This window comes from Typopeltis vanoorti, chromosome 14 (genome assembly GCF_054136105.1).
Source record: "Typopeltis vanoorti isolate ZY-2024b chromosome 14, IOZ_Tvanoo_1.0, whole genome shotgun sequence".
NCBI lineage: Eukaryota > Metazoa > Arthropoda > Arachnida > Uropygi > Thelyphonidae > Typopeltis > Typopeltis vanoorti.
The window spans coordinates 17,954,953-17,969,236 of NC_143562.1; the positions used below are offsets into that span (position 1 = coordinate 17,954,953).

Consider the following 14,284-nt stretch of genomic DNA (forward strand, 5'->3'; position numbering starts at 1 on the left):
CTTTGTGATATATTGTGTCAGTTTCTATGCTGTAATTAGTCATTTTAATATTTAATATGTTGTGTTATTGTACTTAATGCTCTCAGAAGGAAATTTGTTTATAATAGGTTCTATAAACCTTCCCATGATGAGCTTAAGTCGTGAGACAAGTAAGATGAAAAATCGGTTATTTTCAGGTGCTTTTTCTTTCTTTTTTTTATTTTTTTTAATTTCTCTCCATCGATTATAGTTCTTGCCAACCATTTCTGGTTTATTGTTGTTATATGCCCTCCTAATAAACATATGATCGCAAAATCACACGTACTGAATTTTATGATTATCATTTATCATAAAACTCCGTTAGCTAGACAACCGAAGGGAAATCGCAGAAACGTTGTCGCTGACTCGGGGCATAGTACGTGAGTTTTATCAGTAACGTGTTGTTATACAACGATAATCGTTATATGTGAGTAAATAAGGCCAAAAACTGTGGCCTTGTAGAAAGTGATTGCTTAGTACTAATTATCTATACTGAATTTGATAAGTTTATCACATTACTTTTTATCTCGTTTTCTTCTTTTCTGGTTACATCTTGTAGTAATATCCCCATGAATCCATGAGATCTGGCATTAAAATGAATAAAATAAGACTCTTACTTGTGAAAGACTCAGAAGTTAGCTTTTACAGGATCATCTGGCGCATTCTGTCGTATCACTATTCCTTTTGTCCTTGCAATCCTTATAACTGTACTTTAACAGGCATAAAAATTTATAAAATGCTTAGTTGGTGGAGTTAAAAAAAAAAAAAAAAAAGTCGGAAACAAATTTCTCATTGTTCTGGTTTTAAATTCGCCCCCCCCCCCACTGTTTGCCATGTGCTCAGTGTGTGATTAGGTCTCACGTTTTCCATTGAATTTTCATCCAGAAGAATAGACAAATCAGCCACTAACCCAGAAAGATCATGAGCAGTGTTAGCTTAATTTAGTGTTATGTATTCTTAGACCAACTATCCAAGTCTTAACCAGCTTTGAAATTCTTAGACTAAATGAATTGTGTTTGTGGATATGGAGATACATACTCCTTTTCGAAAATAATAGCGGTTGAAAACTATAATAGTAGTGTGGCTCTCGTTTTTTTGAGGAATCTGTATTTAATCAGGAATGAAATTGATTTTGCAATATATATATACAGGGTGTTCGGGATAAATTTGACAGTTTCGTAAGGAAAAAGAAAATCTTCTTTGTATCTATTAAATTTAATGAATTGACAAAAAAACATTACAGGCAGAGTTAATTACAATACTATCAACAAGATTTACTCAAAATAACCACCATTAGCATCGATCACAGCTTCAATTCTGCTTCGGAACCTCGAACAAGCTGATGCTACAGTCTCCCTGGGAAGGGCCGCAAAAACTGTTTTAATTTTATCCATTAACTGGGCTTTTGTATTACTGGAAGTGCGATTGGTGTCTTTTTCAACTGCGCCCCATACAAAATAATCCATGGGGTTAAGGTCTGGGGAGTTTGGAGGCCAAACATTTGGACTGGTGAAGTCGTAGAAATTTTCAGACAACCATTTTTGACTTTTCCCAGAGGTGTGGCAAGGGGCCGAATCCTGCTGCCATACATACGGCCTACCATTGGCTACCCATGTTATCCAGGGCTTGACTACAGTTAGCAACTCCACGAACAAAGCCCGAATTCCAATGCCAGGGTTCTTCAACACCTGTTCCTGCAGATTTGCGAGGAATTCTGCTGTACGAACGCAATCAGATCGTCTGCTAGGGATCTTTCTTCTTGCTACATCCTCGTAGTCACCATTGCAAGTCTCTAGTTCATGCCTGATTGTTTTTACTGTATTCAGGGAGCATTGGACAGCAGTCGTAATATCCTTATTTTGATGGCGGGCACGAATCATCATGATACAAGTTATTCTCTTCCATGATTCAGGTGGGTTCCAGCTATCCATCCTTTCTGACATCTTGTATATGAATGAAGAAGGGTCCAAACTTTTAAATGAAGAGAAGTGTGTGTTAATACATGTAACTTACGGAAAAATATAATTAATTATAAATATGTCAAATTTATCCCGAACACCCTGTATATATATATATATATATATATATATATATATATATATATAGCTTTCATGTAACATGTTATTTCAAAAAAAAAAAAAATAAATAAAAAAGGTTAACCTATAAAACTATAGCACTTTTTGCTATGTGTAACTAGAGAAGGTAAATAATAGATAAAAGTCAAAGGACTCATTGTGGGGCACATTATTGCCCTGCTACCATCAACACCACCTGCAAATTGCATGTATGGCCGATTTTTCTATGCAGGATGAAAAACAGTTGTTAGGTGGGAAAATCCTTGCTAGTAGTTCTGCATGCGTGTAAATTTAATTTACCGATTAACATTTACTCCCATACAATTTACAATTGTACATAATTGCCAACTTTCAGCCTAAATATAAGCCAAATTGCTCAACACGCATCGATTGTTTAAAGCAGGTGGTTTGCATTTTAAATAATTTTCCTGTTGGTATCTTATCAAGCATCTATTCAAGTTCAGTAGGCCTTAAATATTCAATTTAATTATTCCAGTATTCTTTTTTTTTTTTTTTTTTTTTGGTACCACTCAGACTTATTGATCATCTACACTCACCATGCACTCCAATAATAATAATAATAATAATAAAACTTATTTACATCTCCTTTTGCATGCTTTTAGGAAATAATCCCTTCCCTTTAATCTGCCATTTGAAAAAGCTCTCCTGTGTCAACCTAGTAAATACCTCTGAACATCTTGGATGTTTGTCACATTTTGATTTCTAGACTGTTTTTGTTTAAGTAAAAAAATCTGATCTTGATGGTTCTATTTAGTCAATATCCAGCCTGTTCTTCTCCAACTTTGTTTTAAATTTTTTTTAGTCTCTTTTCAAGTCTAAATTTTACTTGTACTCTACATATGTTGTTTATAGGAGAAAACATCTAGGGATAATAATAAACTAAATTTATTTATTTAGTTACAATATCTTCACCTGGGGCACTGATTATTGGGTAGAAGGAATGGAATACTGGGAGGGCAACATGGTTTGTGAACAGTTGGTTGTGCTCTCAGCAACTTGTCACTGTATTATTAAATATGAACATCTGAGTTGGTTAAAGGTAATGGGTTTACAGTGATACTTCTGAACTTTGCATAGGCTTTTGACAGGATACTGCACAGGGTTCTAATCAGCAAATTGTAGCATATGGTAATGAATGTAAAGTTGATGAAGTGGATAAGAGAGTGTTTGATGGAGAGATACTAAACAGTAGTTTATTCAGCAGTAGTCTAATAGAAGGCCTGTGAGTAGTGGCATGCCACAGGGCTCTGTTCTTGGGCTGTTAATATTTAATTTGTATATGAATGCTATAGGAAATGATCTGAGAGGAATTATTGAGTTGCTCACCAATTATGCAAAATTGGATACAGCAATAGTCAATAAAGATGGTGCGAGATAATTTAAACAGACTAGTAGTATGGACAAAGAAGAATGGATGTCAATTCATCTGGCCAAGTGTAAGGTTATGCATTTTGGGGTGAAAAGATTATAAGCTGTGTACCATATTGATGGAACTGTACTCAAGGAAATTGAAGCCAGGGATTTGGAGGTGTTAGTGGATAGAAGTTGAAGTTTAGAGGATATATTGCAAAAAAGTGGCTAAAACAATTAATTCTATTACTTGGTTACTGAAGAACACCCTGATGAGCAGAGATAAGCATATTAATATATCTCTTTATAGGGCCTTGGTAAGACTCATCTTGACTACTGTGCACAGATCTGGTCACTTGGTTTCTTGGGGGATGAAGAAGAGGTGGAGTGAATCCAGAGGCAAGTGACCAAGATTGTGACAGGTCTATGGAATGCACCTTATGAGGATAGGATGAAGATTTGTGGCTTACAGAAATTTGTTGACAGGCAAAAAAAAAGGGGGGGGTGATATGATTGAGAGACAAATTACTGAAGAGTTTTTACAAGATTAATACAGAGAAAAATTTTTTTTTCGAACAAGTCTGATGGCGGGAGAGATAGGGACTGCTCTTAGGAATTGAGCAAGAATATAGTTGGCATGCAAAGACTAGATTTTTTTTCTTGGAGAGTAGTCAATGAGTGGAATAGGTTGCCAGTCTGTTGTGGGTCCCTTGACTGAATGACTCCAAAGTGAAGTATGATAGATATTGCACAAAAGTTGATTAGTGCTTGGCATAATGTTTAGGGTCTTTCTTGATGAGTCTAAGAACTTCATGGAGTTTCCCATGTAATAATAATAATAATAATAATTATTATTATTATTAGCTCAGTCACTTTGGTTGCCAATGCATATTCATGGACACAAAGACATATACTCTTCCCATGCATGTAGCACACCAGTAAGAAGGCAAAGATGTGAAAAGTAGCATGGTAAAGTCCAGCCCCTCTGCAGGCATGGTAATGAGATAATCTTAATAATTCAGCTGAAGGTCTCAAAATGATCATCTCCCAGATTTTGGGTAATGGGTGGCAGCCATATTTGTTCATATTTGTCGAGCTTCATAGTATTGTAGAAAAAAATCTTTATCATCCCCCCCCCTCTCTCTTTCTCTCTCACTTGCACATGTGCACACACACACACACAGGCAACAACACCTATAGCAAATAAATGCTGTGTGGGCTGAGATTAAGAACAAAGCAGTCTGTTGATAATCTTCTTGAACAGCTGGAGGATCTTCCACAGAACTGGCGTTGATGGAATAAAAGTTGATTTGAAGTAATAGGTTTGAGTCTGCAGTTCTTAACTATAAAAGGATGCTTGGTAGCTGCTTCTAATCTTCATGTAGGTTTAGTAGAAATGAGAGGCATAATGGATATTTCTGCTGAACAGTGACTGTGGAAATATCTGTAGAGGGAGGGTGCCACAATGTGGAAACTGATTGTCTATGAAAGAGTGGCTGAAGAGTCTGTGAAAGATGGATCATCAGTCAACTGAACTTCTCTCTTCTGGATTGCATCAAGAAGTTTTAGAGAAGTCTTAGGTGCACCACCCCAAATATGAGAACAGTATTCCAGAGTTGGGCAGATCCAGTTGCTTGCTCTGTACAGAGCAAGCAACTGGATAGGAAAGAAGTAATGTCTTGAGCAAAAAAAATGTCAAGTTTTCTGGAAGCTGAAGATGCTATAGAAATGATGTAATTATTTATGCCAGGGATTAGGAATAAGCTGGTCTCCATCAAAAGTAAGTGGAGAATAAGTTCATTTTTGTGAGAAAATAAACAAAACTGTGTTTTACCTATTTTCTGAGTACAGTATAGCATATGGATGATAATGAACAGGTGTTAGTTCAGAAGCACACCTCTTGAGCTGGTGGGATTCCATCAGGACTGGAAGCTTTTTTTTTTTTGTGTGTGTGTGTGTACAGTTGTTCAAGATTCTTCTGATGTCTCTTTGATGAGATTATGCCCAACTGCTTTTGCTTTGGACCAGAAACCATGACTTACATTGACACTGGTGGTGAGTTTTCTACAATTAGGCCTATCAAAATGATTTAGCTTTTTGAATGGTTTACAGGAGGCATACAATGTAATGTTCCAGGTAGAGAAAGCTTTTCTTTTAATGTTACACAGTGATCAGCATTCATTTCGATAAATATGGAAATAATTGCTTTGTTAAAGTAATGACTTTAATTTCCCAACATTTCGATGTTCATATTGAGGTCATCTGGAGTACACACACGCACATATACGTAGTATGCCAAAGTAACAATGAATGATCAGGGTATCTAATTTTTGGTATAGTTGAAAGAAAATATTGTAATGTGCGAGTTTTTTTTAGGTGCCCCCAGATGTAAGGAATGGCAATGGATTTTTTTCTAATCTAGGTTTTGAGGGTGAAATGGGTGGAGAGTCTTGTTGATTTTTTTTTTTTTAAAGGGGAAGCCATTAGTTAGCTAAAAAGCGGTGTCCTGTATGCAGCTGATTTCAGCTAATTGGCCAGTATTGGTCAAGCAGATCTGTCTTCTAAGGTTTTAATAATACTATACTGCTTAGTGTGTGTGTGAGTGTGAGAGAGAGAGAGAGAGAAAGAAAGTAAGTGAGTGAGGGGAGCGGTTGATGTGATTGATGGATGTATCTGTCAGTGTGAATGGGTTTCCTGTATACAGAAAAGGGATGAGGATTTGTTGAATACCCTGGTGACCAGAATGTCAACAAGGAAGGGCAAACAATTTTTTTTTTAAGTGAAGTGGATCATAGATATTAGTTAAGATGTGCTAAAAACATTTTCAACCTATTCAAGCAATTTGTTCAAATTGAGAATATTGTCAGTGTAGTTGACGCATATTGTTGATTTCAGTGGGGCAGTTTTTTTTTTTTTTTAATTTGTTAGAGCAGAATGTAAACCAAGATGCATATTTACTTCTCTTAGTGTAATATCTCCCTCCCCCTCCAAAAAAAAAAACATTTCTGACACCTAAAGAAATAACCCTAGAATTATACTAATATAACACTAGTACGTTATAGTTATTAATATAAATTTGTGCACTCAGCTACTTGGTTTTGGTTATAACTTCAATAAAATAAATACATTCTGTTTCTGTCGACTTACACAGTTACCCTACACTTAGCTGTGTAGCTGTTACCTCATGTAATTAAATATATAAATGAAAATAAATCAAATTAATCACATCAATCCACGTTTAGAAATTTTTTGAAATATGATTAGTCTTGTTTCACCAGGTCACTTTTTTTTTTTTTAGTGTAATATCTCTTATCTGATGTGTTGTTAATTGTACTTAGCCTAGATCATGTTGGTGTGGAAATAGAAATTTGCATGGACTTACTGAAAGAAAAAAAAATTACCCCATTTTGACACTTTCCAAAATAAAGTAGTCATTTGTTGATGTAACCTTCAATATTTTAGTACACATAGTTGGATGACCCATAGTTTTGCATTATCACGGTTTGGTACTCTAGTCCAGTGCTTCCCAAACTTCTGGATGTCAGGGCCCCCTTTGGAAAAAATAAAATATTTCATGGCCCCCTCGAAAAATATCATAATATAGACATATTATTATAATATTTATTGTATTTATATTCGATACGAAACATACACAGCGAATATTGTAAAAATCAAATGCAAATATTACATTTTTAGCATCTTACATACACATTTGACATGGCATATTATCTCATATTTTTATATAGATAGATATATTGTTATTGTACATTTGCAGTACAAGCACATGAAATGTAAAATAATTAGTAATAAACAGAATTAAAAACATAAAAGAAGTTTAATAACAATTTAATGTGATGGATGTGTTTCAATACTGCTACACAAAAAGTCAATATCAGGTGAAATATTGGTACCAGTTTCAACTCTCTACCTGTATCATTCAGTTGCAGGCACTTGTTTGACTAATACGTGACATGCTAAGTGGCTGTAATGTTAAAAATTGAGTACTGCACTGTGATATTATTTGATCTTTTTTTTTTTTTTAATTTGACAAGTGCTGTCAAAAATGAGTTGGGTAGGGTTTATGGGGAAGCTTCTCCTTCATAGGCTAAACAGTTTTGTCTAGGAAGAGAGAGAGAGAGCATTGAAGATGATTCTCGTGATGGTCGGCCTGCAGAAGTGATGACTGAGGAAAATGTCTCTTTTGTTTAGGAGGAACTGCTCAATGACAGATGGCTGAAGCTCAAAGAAATCTCAGCAAGGCTGGGGCTTTCTATAACAACCATGCTTTACATCATTCATGAAGGTCAGTGCAAGGTGGGTGCCCTCACTTCTCTCTTCAATTCAAAAGGAGCATCGTGTGACCTGTTCCTGCACGTTTTTAGAAATTTGTCAGGGAATCAGAGAGAAGTGCTGGAATCCAGTACCACCAGGGGTGAAACCATGGTCCTTTATTATGGTCCTCATTCCAAAAGGGAATCCATGGAGTGGCGCAAAGCACTGCCGAGAAAAACCAAAGTCACTCAGTCCACTAAGAAGATCCTGGCAACAATCTTTTGGGATTGTTAAGGAATTCTCTTGATTTTTATTTATTTCATATGGGTCCCCCCCTGTCCCTTAGGATGGGTTGAATCTTCCTAATGAGGGATTAAGTATGTATTTATGACTGTAGAGCCATGTGTGTGTGTGTACACGGGGTCAGTTTGTCTGTTCTGAGGGATAAAAAAACCCACGTTTCAAGGTGAAAAAAACCTCTACCTGTATATGAGATCAACTAACTCACCTTTAGTTGAAAGAGAGCAGATAAAGGTTCCTCAACAAAGGTTCGTCATGGGAATCAAATCAAAGACTTGGATTTGATTCCCATCAAATCCAAGTCTTTGGATTTGATTGGATTTGATTCCCATCAAATCCAAAGACTTGGATTTGATGGGAATCAAATCCAAGTCTTTCTGACCGAAGGGCTTCGCCTATACTGACTGAGATAATGTGAATTAAAATCTATAAATGCAAGTGCCCATGATATCACACCAGTAGTTTATTCATCTCGCATTGCAAAGTATAAAGTCAACAATAGGGCTGTATGTATAGATAGACGGTCTATGTACATAGAGGTGTATAGCTGTTTGTATAGTCTTGTTACATAGTCGAACATTGACCAAATATTGAATTTAGTGTATACATTTAACAAAGAATGTCATACCACATTTTATCATCATATATCTATCAGTTCATGAGATTAAAGCTAATTTCTAATTAAGGCCAATAAGATGAAGTTAACTAACTCCCTAATATGACATGAATAATAAATGACTGTTTTGCTGCCAGAGGGAGTGGGTTGGTTCTTGACAATGAACCAACAGACCCAAACTAATTTTGGTTGGTGAAGTTAAAGATCTTTGGGAAAAGAGGAGTTGCTAAATAACTTCTGTTTGTGCAGTTCAATGTCTTTCTGCAATTATCCCTAAGATAAATTATCCCCCTTTTTTTTCTTTCATTATAAATCAGTTTTATTAGTAAAATTATATAGCTCTAAGTCCAATTGTTGTGATTATTATTTATGTCATGCACTTTTCTGTGATTGTCTGCAATGAGCTCTTTGTTTTGTTGAAAAATTTATTTTTTTTTACTTGGTTATATTATAAATTAAAGATGGCAAGAAATTATATTTTTTGTTTCATCCTTTATCCAAGTGTAAGCAAAGTTTGTGTGTGAAGTAACTTTACGACCAGGCTACTTGTATTTAGAGGCTAATGACTTCATATCATTTGCCTTAGTATTCCATAATGCAAGGCACATATTCTTATGGACATGTATAATGCTATACATTATGGGAAGGGTCACTACCCAGATCTTTTGACCTTTATGAGGTTTTATCAATGGGAGTCAGCAGAAGTGATACCAAAGTTGAAGTAATGTAGAAGTCATATATTTCCCATATACAAGTAGTTAGAACATGTCACACCTTATTACTAAAACACTCTGGATTAGAGATAGATGGGTAATGGCCTTTCCCATAATGCATAGCATTATACATGTCCATAAGGATGTGTGTCTAGCATTATGGAATACTAAGGCAATTGATATGAAGTCATTAGAGCCCTATTATACAAGTAGCCTAGTCATGAAGTTACTTCACCTGCAAACTTTGTTTGCTTACACTTGGATAAAGGATGAAACTAAGAATATAATTTCTTGATTTTCTTGACATCTTTAATTTCTATCTTCGTTTTGGATATGCATTTTTTCTCCTGACAATACAGTCAAATTGATAACTTAGAATATTGAAATCTAAAATCTTTAGCATGGTATCAGTCATTTATAAATATACAATGATTATTATAATTAAAATATTTGTGTAACTAATTATTATTTCTATTGCAATCGTACTTTTAGTTTGGTCGAGCTTCCCAGTGAGATCCTGCCATTTTCCATTGAGATTAATTATATTAGCCTGCCTTAAAAAAAAGCACAGAAAACAAATATAAACAGAGGTGCAGCACACCTTTATATGGTTTTTGAATCTGTTTTCACTTATTACGATATGTTTTTATTACAGTCCAATTCTTTAGTGAATTATGGTTTCTTCTAAGAATATTTATTATATAATAGTTTATATATATTGTTATGTCATAATCTTCTTATTATATATCTATATGTCGTATAGTATACCCAGTGGCGAGCTATGGAAATTTTAACAAAGGGCTCGCATCATTGAGGAAAAAAAAAATGTATTTCACACAAAAACTTTTATTAATACAGCTTGTGTACAAATTCCAATCAAAAAGTATGAGAGGACAATCAACCTCTAAAGGCTATCATTTTTAAACAAATATTTCATGCTCTAAACATGAAATATTTAGATCATGAAATTAACTGTGTTAATTTAACTTACATAAGAAAAACATTTTTTAACTATCAAAATATAATAAGAATGAAATCTTTTATAAAACATTTGATTGGCTACTGGTAATACGACTATCAGAAGGGAGAAGGGTAAATATAGCGCATGTGTTTATTTTATGTTCAAACTTGGGTGCATTCGTTATAGAGGAGTTGAAACAATAATTCCAAATAATCTATACACTGCTGAATAGACTAATTTTTGTTAGGTTACATATTAAGTTACAAACTATGAGTTTGTCACTTAATATGTTTCAAAAAAAAATACAAAAGTAAACAAGAAGAACAAGGGGCTCCCAAATTTGAGAAAAATTTAACAAAGAGCTTGTGCGAGCCCCTTATAGCTCACCACTGAGTATACCTCTCCTTGGATGTCATGTGGTACCATTGAGAACACAAAGGAATTGCCTCAGGGACGAGCCAATTCTTAGGTGACAAAGCCTCTGAAATTTGCCTCTCTTAAAGTTCTGGGAAAATTTGTTTTTTATTGCTGCGCCACCCAGAACACTTAGATTAAGAAAAGAGTTTCCCAATCAAGAAGTGAACTTGCAGATGTACTCACTATTGACCTTTGTTTACAGTCGTGACCTTAACTATCGTTTATTCCCTCCCACTTAGATTCAAATAATTTATGAGTGGCGCATCGGATTCTTAGACACAGGCAATCAAATTAAAGATAGCAAAAGGTTTATTTATCATATTTGTTGTCATACAGTGTAAAGAATAATCAATCATTACTATTAGAATGTTAAACAAAATAACTTACAATATGATTATACATTTTAAACATACATAAACTAACATACATTTTAAACAAATATGAATATCATAGAAACACTTCTCTAAAAGAATCATAATCTAGTATTCTTAGATCATAAAACAAAAATGAAACTTCAGACTTTGACTAAATTACTCAAATAAAGACACTTCAATACCTCTTGAGACATAATTATCAATCAGCACATGTAAAAAACATTCCTTTTTTACATGTGCTAACACATGTTACATTTGATAACAGTTAGACATGCGCATAAGCACATGTCTAACTGTTATCAAAGCACTATAGTCTTGTCTTATTCTAATCAGAGTTCTTAAATTACAGTTAATTTCTCTTCCTCACACACATTACTTGACAAAAAAGTTACAATACCGTACTTGATGATCCTTTATACTTGTCCCTTCGATTCCTGATTTTTTTTATTATTTCCTTTCTGTTGGTTTTATGGCTGGGATTCCTGCAATCATTGGTTGGTTGGTCCACACGTTGCTAGTATATCGAGCCTATGTCAAGAACATTCTTGGCGAACAGTGATTCTGCATTTGCGTAGCACGCTACCGAGTCACTGAGCTTTCCCATGAGTTGCCTACTATCTGTGTAAAACATCTATCCTTTCATCATAGGGCTTGAGACCCATAAACTGTTTAACTACTATGCGGCATCTCCAACTGCTACTACCCGGGAGTGAGAGCAGAACTTCCTGTGAACTACACGTCCAGACGATAGAGAAGAGAAAACTACAAAAAGCCCCGTGGGGGGGGTTCCTAACTCTTTTATATCAACTCCCTACCGGTACTCTCTGTAACCTAAGTTGTTCACCTGTCACGTTTTTATTTGTACCCATGGGTCTCGCTTCTGTAGTGTCTTATCTGAACAGCTTAGGTCTCCACGTTCCGTATACGCGCGAGATCACTTGGGGCAACTTCTTAATCCGATGGTTTGCCCTTGTGTTCTCATTTTGTTACATGCAATTTATACAGCAATTCATTGTGTATCAATCTTAACAAGTAATATATGTTAATATGGTAATAATATAACAAGTAGAAATTCTTTTACACTGAAATATACACAATTTTTCTTCTTAATCACTGTATCCTATATTTGTCAAGATATATGTAATATATACTAGGATGCAAGCATATCCTTTCAGGGTTTAACTTGTTAAATTGTGATTGAATAAATTCCTAATGAATTTTATTCATTCAAAATTTAGCAATATATTCAGTTTATACATTTATTTATATATAAATACAAAGGTTGATTTTTTTTTTTTTGTCAATAAATTCATTAATATTCATTTGTTTTTAGAGTCAATCAAAATCTACTAATGTCACCTATCAAGTTCATCATGTCTCCAGAGACAAAAGAGGGCAAATTATGGGCCAGAGAGCTGGCTTCCGAGGTTGTACTATATGGTATACAGGTATGTTAACTTGTGACTTGAATTTTAATTAATCATCAGACAAGATGACTTTCAAAATTCGTTTCTGCTTTGTATTTTCTTTAACATAATTTTTTTTGTTACTTTTTATGTATTATATATATATTCTAAAAAATTTTATTGCATATAATTGCAATTTAAAATCTCTAAATATTTATAGAGCCTTCAAAATTGAGAAACATATAATCCAGTTAATCGTTTTATCATGTGCATTATAATTCATAAATTTTCTGCAGATATCATAAGAAACATTTAAAGGAAAATTATATTGAAACTTCTTAACTTCTGTTCCTTTAAATAAATCAAAACTTTTTCAAAAATTCTTACATCCTACATTGATTTTTGTAGGATTATAAGTTTTTCCGAGGTGCCTCGGATGTAGGGAATGGTGATGGATTTAGAGTAATCCTTGTTGTAGAGGGGGATTGTGGTTTGTAGGTTTCAATATTTTTTTGGATTTTTTTTTTCGGGGGGGGGGGGTAGCCATTGACTGAGAAAGTGTTAAGAATGTGATTTAGTTCAGTGTTTAGGGCCATGTTGTTAGAACAGATTAGTTTACCCCTGTTGTAGAGTGTTTTCACCACTCCATATTGTTGTGGGGTGTGGGAGGGATTGTTGGTGAATGTACCCCCCCCCCAAATTAAACCCTCTCCCTTCAGAGCAGAGATTACTTAAGATCTATCACCATTCCATACATTTGGGACACATCTGAAAAATTGACAAAAATCCTAAGGAAATACAACCTTACAATCACTCACAGACCATGTAGAAAATTGGCATTCCTTATCTGCTCCACCAAAGACTAAGCTGACCATATTTTGATTTTCCCAAACTGGGATGTTTCTACTGGTATGACAAATATATTAATATTGACTTTTAACTTTAAATTGTTTAATTGGCATCAAAATAATTGTATATTTAAGCACGGTTCTTCCAAGAAAAGCAAACAAAACAAGTTTATTGTTAACTTAAAATGAAAAATATTTTATTAATTATGTGTTTTAAATGTTTATTTTGTTTTTTGGAATAAAACTGTTAAACTTTAAAAATAGTTTTTATTCCATGAATGTTGATGAGATTAATGATTATTTTAAACAATGTTGTAATATTTTTATCCACTGTCTTTATTCCTTCTGAGCTGTAGTATACCACTCATATTTATCACTTGAGTGAACCTTCTTTAAAAAATTGTGTGTTGTTTTTTATTTTGTAGTAGAACTGTGTATGGTGAGTTCAATATTAATTTTACAATACAACAAACTTTTAACAGTTGATTCCAATATTCTACTTTTTTCTTCTGACCCCACACATTGTTCATCACTGAAAATATTCTTTTGACTGGAGCAGAAGTACCAGGAAAGCGGAATATGTATTCTATGACACATGAGAGGTTACACAAATTTATCTTTTGGCTCTTGGAATGGGAGACAATCCAACCCACTTTTCTTCACTAGTCAAGTTTTCTTCTGTTTGCCTCCTATTTTCTTTTAAAAAATTCTTAGCAATCACCAGCTCATCAAAAAGATTATACAAATCTATAGCTTCAAACCCAACTGTCTCATTAACTTTTTCTGCAGACTTTTCTACATCAGGCCATGATAAGGTGTTATTGTTGACCCAAGCCAAGGATCTGGTTTCCTCACCAAAGCTGTTTTGCCATTTCAATGTAAGAGATGCATCTCTCATAAAAGGCGGTAACTT

The 14,284-nt window shown here is 34.3% G+C and overlaps 1 protein-coding gene across 3 annotated transcripts in view; it reads left to right on the forward strand.

The window, feature by feature from the left end:
• Window positions 1–14,284, forward strand: part of Papss (3'-phosphoadenosine 5'-phosphosulfate synthase) — a 152,524-nt gene that overhangs the window by 51,496 nt on the left and 86,744 nt on the right. For all 3 annotated transcript variants that reach the window (XM_090404477.1, XM_090404478.1, XM_090404479.1), the window contains exon 2: window positions 12,451–12,565. In XM_090404477.1, the coding sequence (XP_090260603.1) occupies window positions 12,451–12,565 (115 nt within the window). The remainder of the gene's footprint in view (window positions 1–12,450; window positions 12,566–14,284) is intronic.